This window comes from Conger conger, chromosome 11, assembly GCF_963514075.1.
Source record: "Conger conger chromosome 11, fConCon1.1, whole genome shotgun sequence".
Classification (NCBI taxonomy): domain Eukaryota; kingdom Metazoa; phylum Chordata; class Actinopteri; order Anguilliformes; family Congridae; genus Conger; species Conger conger.
Window position 1 is genome coordinate 10,068,891 of NC_083770.1, and position 20,014 is coordinate 10,088,904.

At 46.7% G+C, this 20,014-nt stretch overlaps 1 protein-coding gene across 4 annotated transcripts in view; it reads left to right on the top strand.

Moving 5' to 3' along the window:
- agtpbp1 (ATP/GTP binding carboxypeptidase 1) overlaps positions 1-20,014 on the top strand; it is a 30,022-nt gene that overhangs the window by 1,261 nt on the left and 8,747 nt on the right. For all 4 annotated transcript variants that reach the window (XM_061260317.1, XM_061260320.1, XM_061260318.1 and 1 more), the window contains exons 2-21: positions 9-71; positions 766-896; positions 2,304-2,371; positions 2,486-2,549; positions 3,271-3,417; positions 3,931-4,062; positions 4,918-5,011; positions 5,244-5,281; positions 6,132-6,340; positions 9,478-9,655; positions 10,347-10,423; positions 10,893-11,009; positions 11,393-11,910; positions 13,174-13,263; positions 13,799-13,885; positions 14,919-15,067; positions 15,364-15,451; positions 17,401-17,545; positions 18,367-18,517; positions 19,125-19,305. In XM_061260317.1, coding sequence (XP_061116301.1) covers positions 40-71; positions 766-896; positions 2,304-2,371; positions 2,486-2,549; positions 3,271-3,417; positions 3,931-4,062; positions 4,918-5,011; positions 5,244-5,281; positions 6,132-6,340; positions 9,478-9,655; positions 10,347-10,423; positions 10,893-11,009; positions 11,393-11,910; positions 13,174-13,263; positions 13,799-13,885; positions 14,919-15,067; positions 15,364-15,451; positions 17,401-17,545; positions 18,367-18,517; positions 19,125-19,305 — 2,696 coding nt within the window. In that variant the 5' untranslated portion in view covers positions 9-39. The remainder of the gene's footprint in view (positions 1-8; positions 72-765; positions 897-2,303; positions 2,372-2,485; positions 2,550-3,270; positions 3,418-3,930; positions 4,063-4,917; positions 5,012-5,243; positions 5,282-6,131; positions 6,341-9,477; positions 9,656-10,346; positions 10,424-10,892; positions 11,010-11,392; positions 11,911-13,173; positions 13,264-13,798; positions 13,886-14,918; positions 15,068-15,363; positions 15,452-17,400; positions 17,546-18,366; positions 18,518-19,124; positions 19,306-20,014) is intronic.

The window sequence follows — 20,014 nt, forward strand, 5'->3', positions numbered from 1 at the left end:
CTTTACAGAACATTGAAATGGTGAAGTGAAAGCGGAGAAATGAGTAAATCCAAAATGACGACAGAGAAAGGGTGAGTGCTGGCTCGTGCTCAAAAACACACACACACACACACACACACTCTCGCACACTCGCATATAGCTGGTACTGCATGACTAAGCACATCTCCTACTGTGCTGTTAGTCTGTGGTCCGGGGAGGAGAGTGTGTCTGGTGTGATAGGACTAATGGGTGTGTTTGCCTTGTTTTATTGAAAATGGTCATGTTGCCATTTAGTTATCTAAAGGAAGCAGGAGCAATTATGTATGACGGAATCTAAGTAAGATGTTGCAGTCCTGCCCCTCTTTGTAACCCTGACAACCGCTGTGTGTCCAAGGCATGGCCTCTCTAGCTTGTCTGTGTGTGTTCTTACATGTGTGCGTGCTGTGCTCTGAATAATTGACAGTGGTGAGAGGCTCTCATTGTTCTCTCAGTAATGATTATTCTCTGAATAATTGAGCTTCTTGTCTCTGCAGAACTACTTTAAAAGCCATTTTGTATGGGCAGTGAACCCACATGGTTCTTCATCTTACATGAGTGAGTGAGTGCATGCGTGTGCCTGAGTGAGTATGTGGGTGCGTGCATAAGTGAGTGTGTGCATGCATGCATGCATGCAGTGGCCAATAGAAATAGTTTGTGTATGTGTCCCTCTGTGGAGTATTCCGCTGCAGTAGTGATGTGGGTCGTGTGATATGGCACGTGGTGTTTATAAAACGGTAATTTTCCCAGAATCCCCAGTAACTCCAGGGTGTCGATCCTGCTGGGTCAGCTGGAGAAGATCAATGGCGAGGAAGCGGTCGGCGATGTGAAGTTCGCCCGACACATCACAGCCAAAATCCTGCACCTCCTTCAGACACAAGGTACCCCGCACAACGCTTTCCCCCACTGTAGTGCGAGTATGTAGTCTGAGCGTGTGTGTGTGTCTGTGTGAGAGAGAGAGTGCAATATGGTAGTTTAGGAGTGCAGTGTCTGTTTGTGTGTACATGAGTGTCTGTGAGTGTGTTTATGTAGTGTGTGTATGTGTATGTGTGTGTGTGTATGTGTATTTGTATGCATGTAGTTTGCAGTTTTTGTGTGTCTGTGAGTGTATGGGTTGCAGCCCTGGGTCAAATACGTAATTGTTTTGGATTCAGATACCTTACAATAAAGCGTCATTGAAACCTATGAAATACTCTCAAAAAGTACTCCTGGTCCTCTTGGTTGGCTCAATTGCACTAGGAAAAATCAATCGAGCACAGAAAAGTATTTAAACCCAAAACAATTGTGTTTTTGACCCAGATCTGATGTGTTTGTGTAGTGTGTGATCTGTAAGTGTGTGTGTTTTGGGTGTGTAATTGTGTTTGTAATGCATAATGTGTGAATGTATAGTGTGTAGGTCAGTGTGTAATGTGTAATCTGTGAGCGTGTGTGTTTTCACTGCGCAGTGTGTGAGTGTATGTGTTTGGGGTAAGTGTCCTCAGCTGACCGGCTTTGAGTGCTGTAAATATGTCAGTGTTTGTGTGGGGAGGTGTAATGTGACCCCCGCCCCCCCTTCCGGGGGGGCTCAGCTTACAGGGACCCCTAACCGCCCCCTCCCCACCCTCACCCCTCCTGCCTATGAAGAAGAGCCCTGGAATGCCCCCGTGTCCCCTCTCAGTCTGACAACTGCTGAAAACCTGTCTCTCTGTCTGCACCACCATGCCCCTAATCACTCCACACAGCCTGCCTCTAACCCCATCCCAAGCCCTGCTCCATGCACAGAATGGAAATCATCTATTGAGCAGTAACCATTACACAGAAAACATTAACCATGATGCTTACTGCACTCACCATGACACTTACCGCGCACTCACCATGACACTTACCGCCCTAACCATGACGCTTACTGCACTCACCATGACACTTACCGCGCACTCACCATGACGCTTACCGCACTTACCATGACGCTTACTGCACTCACCATGACACTTACCGCGCACTCACCATGACGCTTACCGCACTTACCATGACGCTTACCGCACTTACCATGACACTTCCCGCACTTACCATGACACTTACCGCCCTAACATGACACTTACCGCTCTAACCATGACACTTACCGCCCTAACATGACACTTGCCGCACTAACCGTCACACTTACTGCAGTTACTGCACTTACCATGCCACTTGTCACACTAACGTGTCATTTTGAACTTTAACCATAACTCTTACCACACTAACCATGACACTTACCATGCTAGCCATGACACTGCAATAATTCACCATTCTCTTTGTCTTCTGAATTTCAGAGAAAATCAGGAAAGAGATCATGGCCAAAGGTTCAAGTGGGATGGAGGTCATCCTCTCTTCGTTAGAGGTATGTTTCTCATATTAAACGACAAATGCAAAGTATTATACAAATAGTATTATGCAGACCATATACACTAGCATTGTGTGTCTATGCTTTACTCACCTGCCTTTTGTTTCCTAGAGCACAAGGGACCCACAGACAGTGCTGAATATTCTGTACATTCTTAATGAGCTGGTGTCAGCAGGTGAGTGACCAGCTTTCCTCCTCTATGTGAGCAGCCCTGTTTGTGTAAGCAGCCCTGTCTCTGTGAGCAGCTCTGTCTCCGTGAGCAGCCCTCTCTCTCTGTGAGCAGTCCTGTGTCTGTGTGAGCAGTCCTGTGTCTGTGTGAGCAGTCCTGTGTCTGTGTGAGCAGTCCTGTCTCTGTGAGCAGTCCTGTATCTGTAAGCAGCCCTGTCTCTGTGAGCAGCCCTGTCTCTGTGAGCAGCTCTGTCTCTGTGAGCAGCCCTCTCTCTCTGTGAGCAGCCCTCTCTCTCTGTGAGCAGTCCTGTGTCTGTGTGAGCAGTCCTGTGTCTGTGTGAGCAGTCCTGTATCTGTGAGCAGTCCTGTCTCTGTGAGCAGTCCTGTATCTGTGAGCAGCCCTGTCTCTGTGAGCAGTCCTGTGTCTGTGAGCAGCTCTGTCTGTGTAAGCAGACCTTTCTGTTTGTGCAGCTAGTCTGCGTCTCAATTTGGCTGCCAATCAGAATATGCAAATATTGGGAGTTACTGTGCATACTAATTTTACCTGACTTCATCTGGTTGAATAACCTGTTTATTTTGGGATTTCTGCTGTGGCCATTGTGGTTTGTGCAACAAGGGTCTTCATTGGTGTAGGCACTGAGAATGTAATATGATTGGATTGTAGAGGCTGTGAATTGGATTTTCTGGGCAATATCCAAGGTGTTTGTTTGTTTGTTTGTTTTGTGCAGGCAGCGGGCACAGGGTGGGGGTGCTGGTTTCAAAGGGGGGGACGGCAATTCTGCTGCAACTGTTGATAAGCGCCAGTAAGGAGGCCCCGCCCAGTGATGAGCTCATGCTGCAGCTGCACTCCATTCTGGCCAAAGTTGGACCAAAAGGTGAGGACTGACTCTGCCCCCATTACACCACGTTACATTACATTACAGGCATATGGCAGACGCTCTTATCCAGAGCGACGTACAATCAAGTGCAAATCGTACACAGGGACAAGTGTGATGAGGACCCAAGAGGAAAGTGTTACTGTTACTGAGGCCACATCCCCTTGGGCAGTACCAGAATATTCTGTTTACTCTGTGTGTTCACCTTTGAGAGAACTATGAGTGTTTACCTGTCTTAGAGAATTAAGTAATATTTTGTGTATAAAGGGCATCTGTAGTATTCAGTACACATACACACATACACACACACTGCATCTGCTTGAAACCTTCCAGGTTGCGTGGGACCTCCTGTTTTTCAGTAAGAGCCGAGCACTGCCTCAATGCCTTGTGGGTAAAATGTGGCATCAGGTCCGTGAAAGTGCTCACTGTTTTTCCTGTGTGATTTGAGAGTAGACATAAACAGGCTAGCCCTCTCCTGTCGACGGGTCCTAAACTCTGCTCTCGATCTCGCAGATAAGAAGTTTGGCATCAAAGCGCGGATCCATGGGGCTCTGAACATCACTGTGAACCTGCTGAAGCAAAACCTGCAGAACCACAAACTCCTGCTGCCCTGCCTGCAAGTGCTGCGCGCCTACTCTGCCAACTGTGAGTTTGACCAGCGACTGTGTGTATGACCAGCGACCGTATGACCAGCAACTGTATGTATGGCCATCAACCGTGTCTATGACCAGCGACTGTGTGTATGACCAGCGACCGTATGACCAGCAACTGTATGTATGGCCATCAACCGTGTCTATGATCAGCGACTGTGTGTATGACCAGCGACCGTATGACCAGCAACTGTATGTATGGCCATCAACCGTGTCTATGACCAGCGACTGTGTGTATGACCAGCGACCGTATGACCAGCAACTGTATGTATGGCCATCAACCGTGTGTATGACCAGCGACTGTGTGTATGACCAGCGACCGTATGACCAGCAACTGTATGTATGGCCATCAACCGTGTCTATGACCAGCGACTGTGTGTATGACCAGCGACCGTATGACCAGCAACTGTATGTATGGCCATCAACCGTGTCTATGACCAGCGACTGTGTGTATGACCAGCGACCGTATGACCAGCAACTGTATGTATGGCCATCAACCGTGTCTATGACCAGCGACTGTGTGTATGACCAGCGACCGTATGACCAGCAACTGTATGTATGGCCATCAACCGTGTCTATGACCAGCGACTGTGTGTATGACCAGCGACCGTATGACCAGCAACTGTATGTATGGCCATCAACCGTGTGTATGACCAGCGACTGTGTGTATGACCAGCGACCGTATGACCAGCAACTGTATGTATGGCCATCAACCGTGTCTATGACCAGCGACTGTGTGTATGACCAGCTACCTTGCATACGGCCAGTAGACATCGTCTGTGAAACCAACAACTTGTGTACAATAGTGCCTTCTGTTGGCAATTTTTGTGATCCTGTATTGTTTGTCTAGCTGTTAACGCTGTCTCCCTGGGGAAGAATGGCGTCATCGATGTACTGTTCAAAATCATCTGCCCCTACAGTAAGAAGAGCAGCAGTCTACTGAAGTACGTACTGAGAGAGGGACAGAGTGTGTTTGTCTGTGTCTCTGTGTGCGAATGTGTGTGTGTGCGCACGCGTGCACAGGAGAGTGTATTTGTTTGTGTCATGTCTCAGAGAGCATGTGTATGTGCATTTGTCTGTGTCTCAGTGAGTGTGTTTGTCTGTGTCTCAGTGAGTGTGTTTGTGTCTCAGTGAGTCTGTTTATTGGTTGATTTATTTTGTTTATTCGTTTTGCAGAGTGTCCCTGGACACAGTGGCAGCTTTGCTGAAGTCGAGTGAGTAACTGTGGCTGTGACTGACACTGTGATTCTGACTGTGACTGCCACTGACTGATTCTGACCAACTGTGACTATGATTCTGATTGTGACTCACACTGTGACTGTGATTCTGATTGTGACTCACACTGTGACTGTGATTCTGATTGTGACTCACACTGTGGCTGTTATCCTGATTCTGATTGTGACTGCCACTGTGACTGTTATTCTGATTCTGATTGTGACTGCCACTGTGACCGTGATTCTGACTGACACTGTGACTGTTATTCTGATTCTGATTGTGACTACGACTGTGACTGTTATTATGATTCTAATTGTGACTGCCACTGTGACCGTGATTCTGACTGACACTGTGACTGTAATTCTGACTGACACTGTGACCGTGATTCTGACTGACACTGTGACTGTGATTCTGACTGTGTCTGATTCTGACTGAGACTGTCACTGTGACTCTGATTCTGACTGAGACTGTCACTGTGAGTCTGATTGTGACTTCCACTGTGACTCTGATTGTGACTGATTGTGACTGACACTGACTGTGATTCTGACTCACTAACACTGTGACTGATTCTTACTGTGACTGCCACTGACTGTAATTCTGACTGACACTGACTGTGATTCTGACTGTGACTGTGACTAACACTGTGACCGTAATTCTGACTGTGACTGATTTTGACTTCCACTGTGACTCTGATTCTGACTGTGACTGACACTGTGACTGTGATTCTGATTGTGACTGACACTGTGTCTGTGATTCTGACTGACTGCCACTGTGACTGATTCTGACTGTGACTGGCCGGCACTGTGACGGTGACCATTTCTACAGTTAACACTGCCCTCCTGCCCACAGAGACCAACGCGCGGCGTGCGGTGGACCGGGCGTACGTGCCCGTGCTGCTCGCCCTCTACCAGGACTGGCACCGCAACGACACACGGCACAGGCACATGCTCATACGCAAGGGCATTCTGGGATGCGTCAGGAACATCACCAACATCAAAGTGGGCAGGAAGGCCTTCGTCGACGCCCATGGAATGAGAATTCTCTACAGCACGTCTACTGTGAGTCTTTATCTTGGTCTCGCTCTCTCTTTCTCTCTCTCTCTCTTTCTCTCTCTCTCTCTTTCTCTCTCTCTCTCTTGGTCGCTCTTTCTCTCTCTGTCTCTTTCTGTCTCAGTCTCAATTCAGTTCAATTCAGTAATGCCTTAATGGCATGACTATCCAAACAATTTTGCCAACGCAATTAACAATAATACATTTTAACTATGACATATAAAACATAAGATAAATACACTGAAATAAAATCTATAAAAAAATGAATTCATAAATAATAAATAAGCAAATCTACTGACAATCTACATGAATTTCTAAGTTACGAACATTAACCAGGACAATAACAATCACAACAAACAATACAGATAACAGAGATGGTGCCTGACTGGTTGTCCCTCAGCTTGTGACAGGAGGCCACATGAGTTCCAGCCAATATCACACATTCTATTTTCTCCCCTAGTATATAGGGAAGCTTTTCAAGATTATTAAAAGTCGGAAATTTGAGTAAAATTGTTTATATATTTTTTAAGAAATAAAGAAATGTGTCCTTTTGTCCTGGTACTTGTGTATGGTGCATTCTGTAAGGAACTGCAGCTCTGTCTCCCCTGCCCCCTGGTCACAGTGTGAGTACAGTCTGTCCTCTCTGGTCGGCCAGGTCTGCCTGTGAGGGCTGGTTTCTATGGCCAGGCTGTGCTCTCTGAGTCTGTGCCTTGTCAATACTTTTCTCAATTCGTTGTCAGTCACCACGGTCAAATATTCTGCCAAGGTCTACTGTCTCTTTAGGGCCAAATAGCACTCAAGCTTGGATTGACCTTCTGTGGTTTTGCTCCAATAAGGGATATGGGTTTCTTTTTCTTTCATCATAATTTAGTTTGGTCTAATTGTTTGAAATAATGCATCATTGCCCTGAGGCTCATTGGTGTTAGTGGTGTTAGTATCTGTGAGTTAGCTCAGCCTCAGAAGTACGCTGAGGACTCTGTTCTGGTCTTGGCATTGCAGGGCTTTATAATGATATGATTTCGGGTTGCTCTTTTTTATGTTTCTAGAATTTGATTGCGCCTTTCTGGATGTTTATTAGAGGATAATGGCCTAATTCTGTCCTGCATGCATTACTTGGAATTTTCCTCTGTGCCTGGATAATGATATTTCTGTTCTGCATGCAGGGTTTCAATTGGATGTTCTTCCCATTTAACAAAATCAAATTGTGTCAGCAGACCCACCCTTCACTGCTATGAAGTGCAACTGGTTTGATCGATGATTCTGATATTTTGGGCCAGATCCAAATTGGACTTTAGACTGATTTGATTTTGATTGTTTTGGTGGCATAGAAAGCCCTTCATGCTTTCTCTTTCAGTTCATTCATAGCCAAGCTGAATTATTTTTTCTAGGGTAAAGTTCTGATTGGTTCCCTGACATATGGACCTTTTCTGCAAAATTAATATTTCAGTCTTCTTTTGGGTTAACTGTCAGGGCCCAGGTCTGACAGCAATTTCCTAACAGAGCCAGGTTCTGCTGGAATCCCTCTTTTGTGGTTGACTGCAGAACCAGGTGTACAGTCCCTCCTGTTATGTTGCGGGTCAAATTGACCCGTTTCAAAGTTTAAAAATCCAGGAAAAATAGAAAAAAAATGTTTGGAGCATGAAACCTTTTCTGCTGGGCTTAATTACTGTAATGAACATGTAAATGAAAAATTGCTAATTTAACGTGTTTGCATTTTGACCCGGCAGTGATAATGGAGGATACAAAGGCTAAAATTATCAAATTTAGACCAAAACTGATTTGTTTTCTTTTCCAATATTAGAGACAACCCAACCACACACACAAACACATGCACACACACACCAACACACACACCTGCACACGCACACACACAGAAGCGCGCACACATATACAGACAGACAGACAGACAGACAGACAGACAGAGAGAGACAGACAGACAGACAGAGAGAGAGACAGACAGACTTTTGAGTTGGTAATTCCTGATTCAATCCGGAAAGTTGTTCCAGAAATGACTAATTTAGAAGGGAGGCGTGTTTTTGGGCAGGAGTGGAGAGAACTGGACAATAAGCACTTACATGCTTATTTGGGGCTTCTCATCCTGGCTGGGGTTTATAAGTCCAAAGGTGAATCGACAGCCAGCCTGTGGGATGCAGAGACAGGCAGGGCCATATTCCGAGCCACTATGTCATTGGAGATCTTACATATTTTCTCAAGGGTCATCAGGTTTGATAATCGGGAGAAAAGAGCTGGCAGACGAGAGAGAGATAAGCTGGCAGCTATTAGGACAGTGTGGGACAAGTGGGAGAGAGGGGGTAGAGCGGCTGCCACTGCTCTACAACCCAGGTCCTAATGTCACCGTGGATGAAAGCCTGCTGGCATTCAGAGGTCGCTGCCCCTTTAGGCAATACATGCCTTCAAAGCCAGCAAAATAGGGCATAAAGATCTGGGCAGCTTGTTCAAGCTATGCATTGAACATGCAGGTGTACACTGGTAAGCCTATTGGAGGAGCACCATGCTTCAAGTGCAAAAAATGAATTTGCCCAAAACACACACACACACACACACGCAAACAAATTGTTCTCTCCTTCTTGTTCGGGTTTCCTGTTGTAAACATTGTCAAAAATTCAATGTAGTTTCAACATGTATATGTGAATTTAAAGGGACAGTTTGACACCAATGTATGAGATGTATTGTTTGAATTAATCAGCATGCCCCCATAACAGAAACTATTTAAAAAACGATGGAAAAAATAAAATAAGAATGTGTTGAAGCAAATGTGGTGAATGACAAATATTTGCCAGTGTACAGAAAAAAACAGTTTGAAAATAATTTTTTAAATGGAAAACGAATTGATTCTCATCAGTAAACCAGGATCTGTAAGAGGTGGAAAAACTTGATTACACTAAATATTAACTAAATTGATATTAATTGAGCTAAAGATAATGTTTTTGGAGAAAAATATCTTTTTAAACTACTTTCAGATGGTGAAACATGCACCGGGTCAATTTGACCCGGGAACATTATTGCTGTTCCCTAAAGTTGAACATAACAGGAGGGTTAAATATCCAGTGTGAGGGTGAATGTTGTGGTTGTGCCTGGTGTTTGTCGCCCCCCTGTGGTGAGCCGTGGTGTTGCTGCGGTTTCAGGAGTGCCTCCCCGTGCGGACATTGGATTCCCTAGTGAACACCTCCAGCCTCATCATGCGCAAGTGTTTCCCCAAAAACCGCCTGCCTCTGACCACCATCAAGTGCGTCTTCCAGCACCCCCTGCCTCACCTGCCCCCTGGGGGGCCCGTCGCAGAAATGTACAGCCAGTCGTCTGATGGTGCGTCTCCCCTGTGCTCCACCTACCCTCATACCCCCCTAACCGCATAAGTGTGTGTGTGTGTGTGTTTAACGCACCACACCCGTCAGCTTTCTCTCCCTGGTTTTAGTATCTAAAATGGTCAGCTCTCTGTGCTAACATTTAGCAACGCCATCTGATAATTAAGCGAAAACATAGATCATGTCACGATGGAAATCGTTTTGCAAACCGCTCAGAAAAATATGCATACTTCGACCAAAATGCGCATTGGTCTTTAATATAGGGCTGCACGGTATTGTATATTTATCGTTGTCCCATTATGAACATAAAAACATCGCAAAAGACTGTGTGGACTGCAATGAATGGTATATTTACTAGGTGTGAACAAGTACGGCATTATAGGTATCTGTAACTGTATCCGTGCAGCCAACTATATTGCCTGCATCCGGATCTGTACTTGGGAATGTGCGTGGCTTAACGGGGTTCCAGACTGTGACTAAACCTACGGATTTTGCAACTATTTTTCTTGGTGATGCAAGTAATAAAATTTTTTAAAAAGCAGCCAGCGTGATTACCATTTTAGGCCGTATCACCCGCCCCTACCTCATCATAGTGTGTACACCCTTGTGTTGTGGCTGGTGTGTTGTGGTGTGTTTTGGAGCCTGTGTAGCGTGCGTTGCTGTGGTTCTGACTCCGTGTGTGTCATGCTCAGTGGACGACGTGCTGGACGAGAGTGACGAGAACGAGGACACGGAGAACGAAGAGGACGAGAAAGACCGGAACTCTCCGGTACACAGGCCCCTCCCGCATCAGAGTCCCATCACATCACATACAGTTATTTTAGCTGACCTGCAGTTCTTTAGACTGATTCCCCCCTGGAGCAATGTGGGGTTAAGGGCCTTGCTCAAGGGCCCAGCAGCTTCAGGGATCTTCTCGTGGCTACACTGGGGCTTGAACGTTCCGGGTCTCTTTCATGTACTGTAACCACTAGTCTATAGGCTGCCCCACTAATCTACTGTCTTGCCCCCTTAGCGTGACTGTACAGTGCATAGCTTGTGTACACACACACATATGATGAGAGTAACATTACATTTAGCAGTTCAGAGCGACTTACAATGTAGGGGAAACATATGGGAGTTCACCGGACTAATTGAATGACCTTCCCAGATCAGCGGGTCAAGATACAACATCACTAAAGCTCTAGTACAGGTTAACTGCGGCATCTGCTCCAGTGTTTCAGTGGGCTGTTTCTCCCCAGAATGACGACATCGAGACCGACATCAGTAAACTCCGCCCCAAGCAGAGCCTGACCCGGCCCCTGCAGGAGCTGAAGATGTACGAGCGCTTCTTTCCAGAACTTTCTGAAGATTTTCAGGTGAAATGTGTCCTGTGGTTGTTTGGGTCTGAATGCGTGACATTTCTCTCAATATGATCTGTTTTGTAAAATATAGATTACAGACTGTGCTGAGTTGGAGCTAGTTGTAACTAGTTGTAGCTGTGTATTGCTGTGTGGCTGTTCTCAGGCTGTTTTGTAGCTGTGCTTTAGCTGTTCTCAAGCTGTAGTTGTGGCTGTGCTGTATATTTTCTCTAGCTGTATTTGTTGCTGTAGCTGTGCTCAAGCTGTAGTTGTGGCTGTGCTGTAGCTGTTCTCGATCTGTAGTTGTGGCTGTGCTGTAGATGCCCTCTAGCTGTAGTGATTGAGCTGTGGCTGTAGTTGTGTTGTAGCTCTGCAATGCTGATGAAGGCCTCTCTTTGCAGAAATATTTTGATGACTGCGAGGACACAAAGCCGACACCCCCGGCTCTGAAATCTGTCGGCCCAATCATCGTCCCCACGGCACAGGTGCCGGCCCAGCCCCTCCTCGGCTCGGCCCACGGGGAGGAGCCCGGGGACCCGCCCCTGCATTTGGACAGCATCGGCATCGACCACAGGCCCCGCCCAGACCAGGAGCTGGCGCAGGACCTGGAGCGCGTGACGCTGGGGGCGTCGGACTCGCCGCCGCCGCAGGCCTACGAGCGGGAGGACAACCTCCGGCGCGTCTACGAGCGCGAGTGCGAGGACGACTGCAGCTCGCTGTCCTCGGGGGAGCAGGTGTGCCTGGAGGTGCCCGACACGGCCGCCATGTTGCCGCTGCACGACCCCGAGCTGTACATCCACATGGAGAAGACCACCCGCTCCGTCCCGCGCTACAGCGAGGTGGCCTACCCCGACTACTTCGGACACGTCCCCCCGCCCGTCCCTGAGCACGTCCTGGAGAGGGTGCACGGCGTTCAGAGGTAAGGCCTCGTCCCCGAGAGCGTAAGGCGATTCCCAGAGTGTAGGGCTCTTCACTTGCCTGAGAGTGTAGGGCTCTTCACTTGCCTGAGAGTGTAGGGCTCTTCACTTGCCTGAGAGTGTAGGGCTCTTCACTTGCCTGAGAGCGTAGGGCTCTTCACTTGCCTGAGAGTGTACGACACTTCACTTGCCTGAGAGCGTAGGGCACTTCACTTGCCAGAGAGTGTAGGGCTCTTCACTTGCCTGAGAGCGTAGGGCTCTTCACTTGCCTGAGAGTGTACGACACTTCACTTGCCTGAGAGCGTAGGGCTCTTCACTTGCCTGAGAGCGTAGGGCTCTTCACTTGCCTGAGAGTGTAGGGCTCTTCACTTGCCTGAGAGCGTAGGGCTCTTCACTTGCCTGAGAGCGTAGGGCTCTTCACTTGCCTGAGAGCGTAGGGCTCTTCACTTGCCTGAGGGCGTAGGGCACTTCACTTGCCTGAGGGCGTAGGGCTCTTCACTTGCCTGAGAGCGTAGGGCACTTCACTTGCCTGAGAGCGTAGGGCACTTCTGAGGGCACTGGTTATGTTAACAGAGGATTCTGTGTTTCTCACACAGAAAAAGAGCCAAAAAGTACACTCTGTTCTCTAAACACAGATTAGACATTGTTTACAATTACTGGGCAATGACCCAGTCTTGCATCACAACAAAATAATTACTCCTGTTTTTTTAACCCAATCATCTCTCAGTGACATTTATGTTTATTGATCAAAATACAGATATAAATACAGATGAGCTGAGCATTGCAAGATTCAAAGAGAAAGTGCTCATTTTGAGTAAAAAGGAAACAACGTCACATGATCTGGCTAACTTGAGTAAATTATCTCCAAAATTGCTCCTAGGTTATTTAATATTATTACCCATTATTTGATCAGAATGTTTTGATACAAAGAAATGTATCTTATTTCATCCCAATAATCCTGCAGTTTCATCCCACTTCTGTTACAAGTGTCATAATAAAATTATGAAAGACTTCACTTCCCTGGCAACATAGGACACATCACCGAGAGTGCAAGACACTTCCTCAAGAGCTTAGGGCACTTCCAACTGTTAATTCATTCGTTACTGCAATTTCTATTAAATTCTTAGCTGTGACTTCAGCTACTTCTAACTGATTTGTATGGGGTTTTAATATAGTCTACTTCTTGTTCGGTTACCAGATCATCCATTCTGAACATCCTTACTGTAACCTGAGCTACTTTCTCTGCGCTGTTCTGCATTATGCAGGATGAAGATCTTCCAGGACATCGAGCGGCTCATCCACCCGGCTGACATCCTGGAGAAAGTGGTCTACGACCTCGACCTGCACCTGCACAGGTGAGCACTGCGACCTCTGTCCTGTCAACTTTGACCCCTGACCCCCCAGAGTGCAGGTGTAGTACAGGCGTGCATTCTAATCGGATATTTTGTCCTTCCTCGTCTCCTCGTTCCTTGCCTGAACCTGCAATCGATTGAGGTCTGCAGTCTTTTAGGACCATCTTCAGTTTTCCTTGAAGGATTCTTCAGCACAGATGCACAACCGCATCCTTTGCAGAAGTATTTTTTCGTAAAGACGTAAAGCATGATCAACCTGTAGATTCACCTCTCCTCATCTACGTCTGTAACTGACGTGGCTTCAGATTGACGTTTGAAAGCGCCAGGGCATTCCATTTGCTTAATTCAGTTTCTCGATTCCTCCATCCTCACGTCCTTTTCCTTGCTTCCTTTCCTCTGATGGATGGGAGTTGGGAGCTTGGAAAGGACACACAGAAAGGATGCAAGGAGGTATAATAAGCGATTGGAAAGAGCCCCAGGCGTGGCAGGACCGCTCACGGTCCAGGGTTTGAGCGTCTCGTTGCTCTTTGTGTTCCAGGTCTCCGGTGATCAGCGATGGAGAGGCTCTGAAATTCAACTCCCAGTTTGAGTCCGGAAACCTGAGGAAGGTGGTCCAAGTGAGGAAGTAAGTGAAGTGGGATACTTCCTGTCACATGATTTACACGTTAACATACACCGATGAGCCAAAACATTATGACCACCCACTCGCAGGTGAAGTGAATAACATTGATTATCATGTAACAATGGTGCATGTCAAGGTCTGGCATATATTAGACGGTAAGTGAACTCTTGGTTCTCGTAGTCGACGTGTTGGATGCGAGAGAAATGGGCAGGCATAAAGACCTGAGCGACTTTGACATGGGCCAAATCGTTATGACCAGAGGGCTGGCTCGGAGCATCTCCGAAACGGCAAGGCTCGTGAGGTATTCCCTGTCAGTAGTGCTGATCACTGGACTGGACTGGACCTTGGAGCAAGGGAAGAAGGTCGCCTGGTCAGATGAATCCCGTTTACATCATGTTGAAGGCCGGGTATGTGTTTTCCTGGGGAAGAGATGGCACCAGGACGCACTGTGGGAAGGAAGACAAGCTGGTGGAGGGAGTGTGATGCTCTGGGCAGTGTTGAAATGCTGGGTCTGGGCATTCATGTGATCGTTGATTTGACACGTGCCACCTACCTAAACATCATTGTGGACCATGTACACCCTTTCATGGCAACAGTATTCCCCGATGGCCGTGGCCTCTTTCAGCAGGATAATGCGCCCTGCCACACTGGACAAATTGTTCGGGAATGGTTTGAGAAGCATGATGAAGAGTTCAAGGTATTGCCCTGGCCTCAAAATTCCCCAGATGTAAATCTGATCAAGCATCTGGGGGATGTGCTGGAACAACAAGTCTGATCCACAGGGCCTCCACCTCGCAACTTACAAGACTTAAAGGATCTGCTGCTAACATCTCGGTGCCAGATACCACAGGGCACCTTCAGAGGTCTTTTAGAGTCCTCAGCAGGTCAGAGCTGCTTTGGTGGCACACAGAGCACCAACAGTATTTTAGGCATATGGTCATAATGTTTTGGCTCATCGGTGTATGTCACATGCGTGTTTGCGTGTGTGTGTGCACGCACTATGAAATGCCGATACTGAGGGCTTGTTGTTTTGCAGGCTTGAGTATGACCTCATCCTGAACCCTGACATCAACAGTAACCATTACCACCAGTGGTTTTACTTTGAAGTGAGCGGCATGCGCGTTGGCACCCCCTATCGCTTCAACATCATAAACTGTGAGAAATCCAACAGCCAGTTCAACTATGGTACGCCTACCTTAAAGAATATACACACATATACACACACACACACACGCGCCAACCTTTGAGACCACACATACCCACCCACAAACACATGCACACACGCTCACACACTCAAATGCACTCACATCTCTGCTGCAGTTTGATTCTAGAATCTTCTCTCTGGAATCATTTCTTTCTGACTGATTGGCTAGTCTTCTCACTTTAACTTGTTTATTGTATGTGTGGTTGTTGTATGTTGTATGTGATTGGTCCGCTGGGTCACAGGCTTGCTCTGTAATTGGTGTTTTGAACCCGTGCAGGTATGCAGGTGCTGATGTATTCTGTTCAGGAAGCTATTCGGGGCCAGCCCCACTGGGTCCGCACCGGGGCAGATATCTGCTATTACAAGTGAGTATAGGCCCACCCTTCAAACTTTGGCCCCTTTAATCATAGGTTTGTCATTTGACTGCGGCACATGGATCTACCGGAGCGTAAATAGAGAGGTCAATTTCTTCCACGCTTAAATCTGCTCATGCAGACCCCGACACTTTAAAAATATATATATTTTTTTTATTTTATTTTATTTTTTTACAATGGGTCTCAACGGGAAAGTTTTTACAATGAGCTGTTACCATGTACTTTGTGAGTTTGCGTGGATCATCGGATAGCCTAGATTGTTAGGTACGAAATGGACAGTGAAATATAGCGTTAACGCAGAGAAAAAAAAAAGAAGAAGCTATTTATCTCCCAGATGTTCACCATTGCACATGCGCAGTGTCTTGAAATTGAATGTGTTCTCTGGCTTTTCTCCGAGAGACAGTACCCTTATGTAACGACACATGCTCATGGCACTTCCCAGCCTCTCGTATAGCTGAGATTGCCCTCTTTCTCCTTCTAAGCTCTTTGGATCTGCCGGTGATTTTTGTTTAGACTCTTGTGAGATGATAGAATCAAGCATCTCTCCCTAGTTTCTGCACATGTGATTCCTCCCTTGGCCACAGGGGGGCAGCATGAGAGCATTGCGCTGGCTGTGAGTGAAGTGCTTAGGGCAGGCATCGTTAAACCATGGTCCTCGAGGGCTGAGCACTGCTGGTTTTCCGCCCTCCCTTTACCTGGGAGTCAGGTGTGAAGACATTCTGGCCAATCAGTAGCACCAATTGTTCAGGTTCATTACCTGGGGAAAAAAGATCCAGGGCTGGATTTGGATTCGAGGGCCTGATTTGTTTATCCCTGGCCTAGATGAAGAGAGTTCCCCTGCTGTTTCATCTTTCTGTTTTTCCTCAAAGAACTGTCTTAGTAGATTGGTCATACCTATACAGGTACATCTCAAAAAATTTTGTTTTTTGTGCGAAAGTTCTTTTTTTTCCCCATAATTTAATTAATATATTACACCAGCCAGTATCTCAAAATATTAGAATGTTACACAAGACCTAGCAAAAAAAGGATTTATAATACAGAAATGTTGATCATCTGAAAAGTATGTTCATTGATGCACTCAAAACTTGGTTGGGTAATCATGGGGAAGACTGCTGACTCGACAGTAGTCCAGAAGACACTCATTGACACCCTCCACAAGGAATTTTGCATTTCATTTGGAAATCAAGATCCCAGAGTCTGGAGGAAGAGTGGATGGGCACAGAATCCAAGTCCAGTGTGAAGTTTCCACAGTCAGTGATGATTTGGGGTGCCATGTCATCTGCTGGTTTCGGTCCACTGTGTTTTATCAAGTCCAGATTCATGCTAATGCTGATGCTGATTTCCTTTTCCAGCAGGACATGGCACCTGCCCATAGTGCCAAAACTACTAGTAACTGGTTTGCTGACCATGATATTACTGTGCTTGATTGGCCAGCCAACTCACCTGACCTGAACGGTGTTGTCAAGAGAAAGATGAGACACCAGACCCAACAATACAGATGAGCTGAAGGCCGCTATCAAAGCAACCTGGGCTTCATAACACCTCAGCAGTGCAACAGGCTGATTGCCTCCATCCCATGCTGCATTGATGCAGTAATTTGTGCAAAAGGAGCCCCAACCAAGTATTGAGCACATGAGTGAACATACTTTTCAGAAGGTTGACAATCCTTTTTTTGATTGGTCTTATGTAATATTCTAATATTTTGAGGTACTGGATTTTTGATTTTCATGAGCTGTAAGCCATAATCATCGAGATTAAAACAAAAAAAGGCCTGAGATATTTTACTTTATGTGTAATGAATCTAGAATATAAGAAAGTTTCACTTTTTGAATGAAATTATGGGGAAAAAAAGAACTTTTCCGCAATATTCCAATTTTTTTGAGATGCACCTGTATATCTGTCAATGAGATGCCTTAACCTGATTGGTGGATTGGCCCCAGGAATCACTTCTCCCGGAGCTCTATGGCAGCGGGAGGGCAGAAGGGAAAGTCGTACTACACCCTGACTTTCACCATCACCTTCCACCACAAGGACGACGTCTGCTACTTTGCCTACCACTACCCCTACACCTACTCCACCCTCAAGGTACAGAGCAGCTGCTCTCCTACTGCACCTCCTGCCTTCCCCCCAGCAGTAATGGTTATTATTGTTATTATTATAGGGTTATGGTAACTTATTATTGTCATTAATTGTATCCTGTCTTCTATTAAACCCACACAACTTACATGTGTGTTGTTATTACGAGTTGCCACATTATGGGAAAATGTATTCTCTTTATTTAGATTTTTATCAAAACGCATGTAATTTAGTGTAAAGCAAAGATTTTGAAATGTCCTGCCATCCAAAGATGCCGTATTCCATGGGCTAGCGTGGCATAGGGCACTTCCCTCAGAACGTAGGGCCCTTAACTGAGAGTGTAGGGCACTTCTTCAACCACTTAGGGCACTACCCGAAGCGTTTGTTCTTTCTGCACCTCACTTAATGCTAGATAATGGTGCTAATGGGGTTCATTGTAATAACAGTTAAACGTATTAAGGAATTAATGCTTTGTTTTATAAAACACACACACGCAAACACACATTAATGGTATTAATAGTATCCTGTGTTCCATAAAACACGCATACACGCACGTTCATGGTATTAATGGGTTCCTGTTTTCCATAAAACTCACACGTTAATGGTATTAATGGTATCCTGTGTTCCATAAAACACACACACACACACACACACACTCACACACACACACACACACACACACACACAGGCACACACACACACACACACACACACAGGCACACACACACACACACACACACACACACACACACACAGGCACACACACACACACACACACACACACACACACAGGCACACACACATTTGATGCGGCTCTCCTCCCCTCCCAGATGCACCTGCTGAAGCTGGAGGCCCAGCGCACAGAGCAGATCTACCTGCACCAGGACGTCCTGTGTGAGACTCTGGGGGGCAACGGCTGCCCCGTCCTCACCATCACCGCCATGCCTCAGTCCGCCGCGCCCGAACACGTCTGCCAGCTCAGTGAGTCTTGCTGACTCCATGAGTCTCAGTGAGTCTGGTGACCCTGGGTAGTGCTACGAGATAACGCAGGGTAGGGTTAGCTCAGATTAGCGCAGATTAGCACTATGAGGCTAGCTCAGATTAGCACTATGAGGTTAGCTAAAATTAATACTGTGGGGTTAGCGGAGGTTAGTGCTGTGAGGTTAGCTCAGATTAGCACTGTGAGGTTAGTTCAGATTAGCACTGTGGGGTTAGCTCAGATTAGCACTGTGGGGTTAGTTCAGATTAGCATGTGGGGTTAGCTCAGATTGGCACTGTGAGTTTAGCTCAGATTGGCACTGTGAGGTTAGTTCAGATTAGCACTGTGGGGTTAGTTCAGATTAGCACTGTGAGGTTAGTTCAGATTAGCACTGTGGGGTTAGCTCAGATTAGCACTGTGGGGTTAGCTCAGATTAGCACTGTGGGGTTAGTTCAGATTAGCACTGTGAGTTTAGCTCAGATTAGCACTGTGGGGTTAGCTCAGATTAGCACTGTGGGGTTAGCTCAGATTAGCACTGTGGGGTTAGTACTGTGTTCTCATTAGCACTCTGTCATGGGCTCATTGTGAGGTTTGGCGTGCTGTGCTCAGGGAACAGGCCGTACGTGTTCCTGACGGCGCGGGTGCACCCTGGCGAGACCAACGCTAGCTGGGTGATGAAGGGAACGCTGGAGTTCCTCATGAGCTGCACCGCTGCAGCGCAGAGCCTCAGAGAGGCCTTCATCTTCAAGATCGTCCCCATGCTGAACCCTGACGGAGTCATCAACGGCAAGTACGTGTTTCCACCATGTACGGTACTTCTGTGGCACTGTTCTAGACACTTCCTGGAACAACTCTGGGCCCAGAAGCTGTGCTGATTGGCTGGATCCTTTAAATGCCTTGTTGTGATTGGTCAGGTGGTTATATTAGTGCTGGTGTTATTGCTAATGTTCGTGGTGTCAGTTGTGTTCGCCCTGTCAATAAAAGAGTGCTGGTGTTGGTGCTGTATTGCTGTCTGTGTTAGTGGTGATAGTAGTTTCAGGACCAAGACATACCCTACGTCCGTACGCGAGCATAAATGCCAGGCTGTTGCATTGCAAACGTGCGGCTGTACATACTCAACGTGCATTCATATGTCCCTGCGGAGGTAATAAACCCCAGTCCTCAAGGGGGTGATCCAGGAAGCTGTGAAAGGCTGAGCGGAAGAAAACACAAATGGAAGAAGACCGCTTCATCCTGTCGCGTGCTATATCGCCCCCTCACGGTGACGCTTGACACTGCAGGTCGCACTTGCGTTGCGTTCATTTCTGGTGTTTGTTCAATTCAATTCAATTCAAAATAAAGTTGATTTGTATAGCTTTTACTGAGACTGACACTTTGCAGAGTAACAGAAGGGCAAAAGGGAAATGGCAAACACCATGCCTGAGCCTCAAAGTAGCAAGTACCCCTAGTGGGGGAGAAACCTTCAAACAGTGCAAGAAAAAAACTCCCCAATGGGAAGA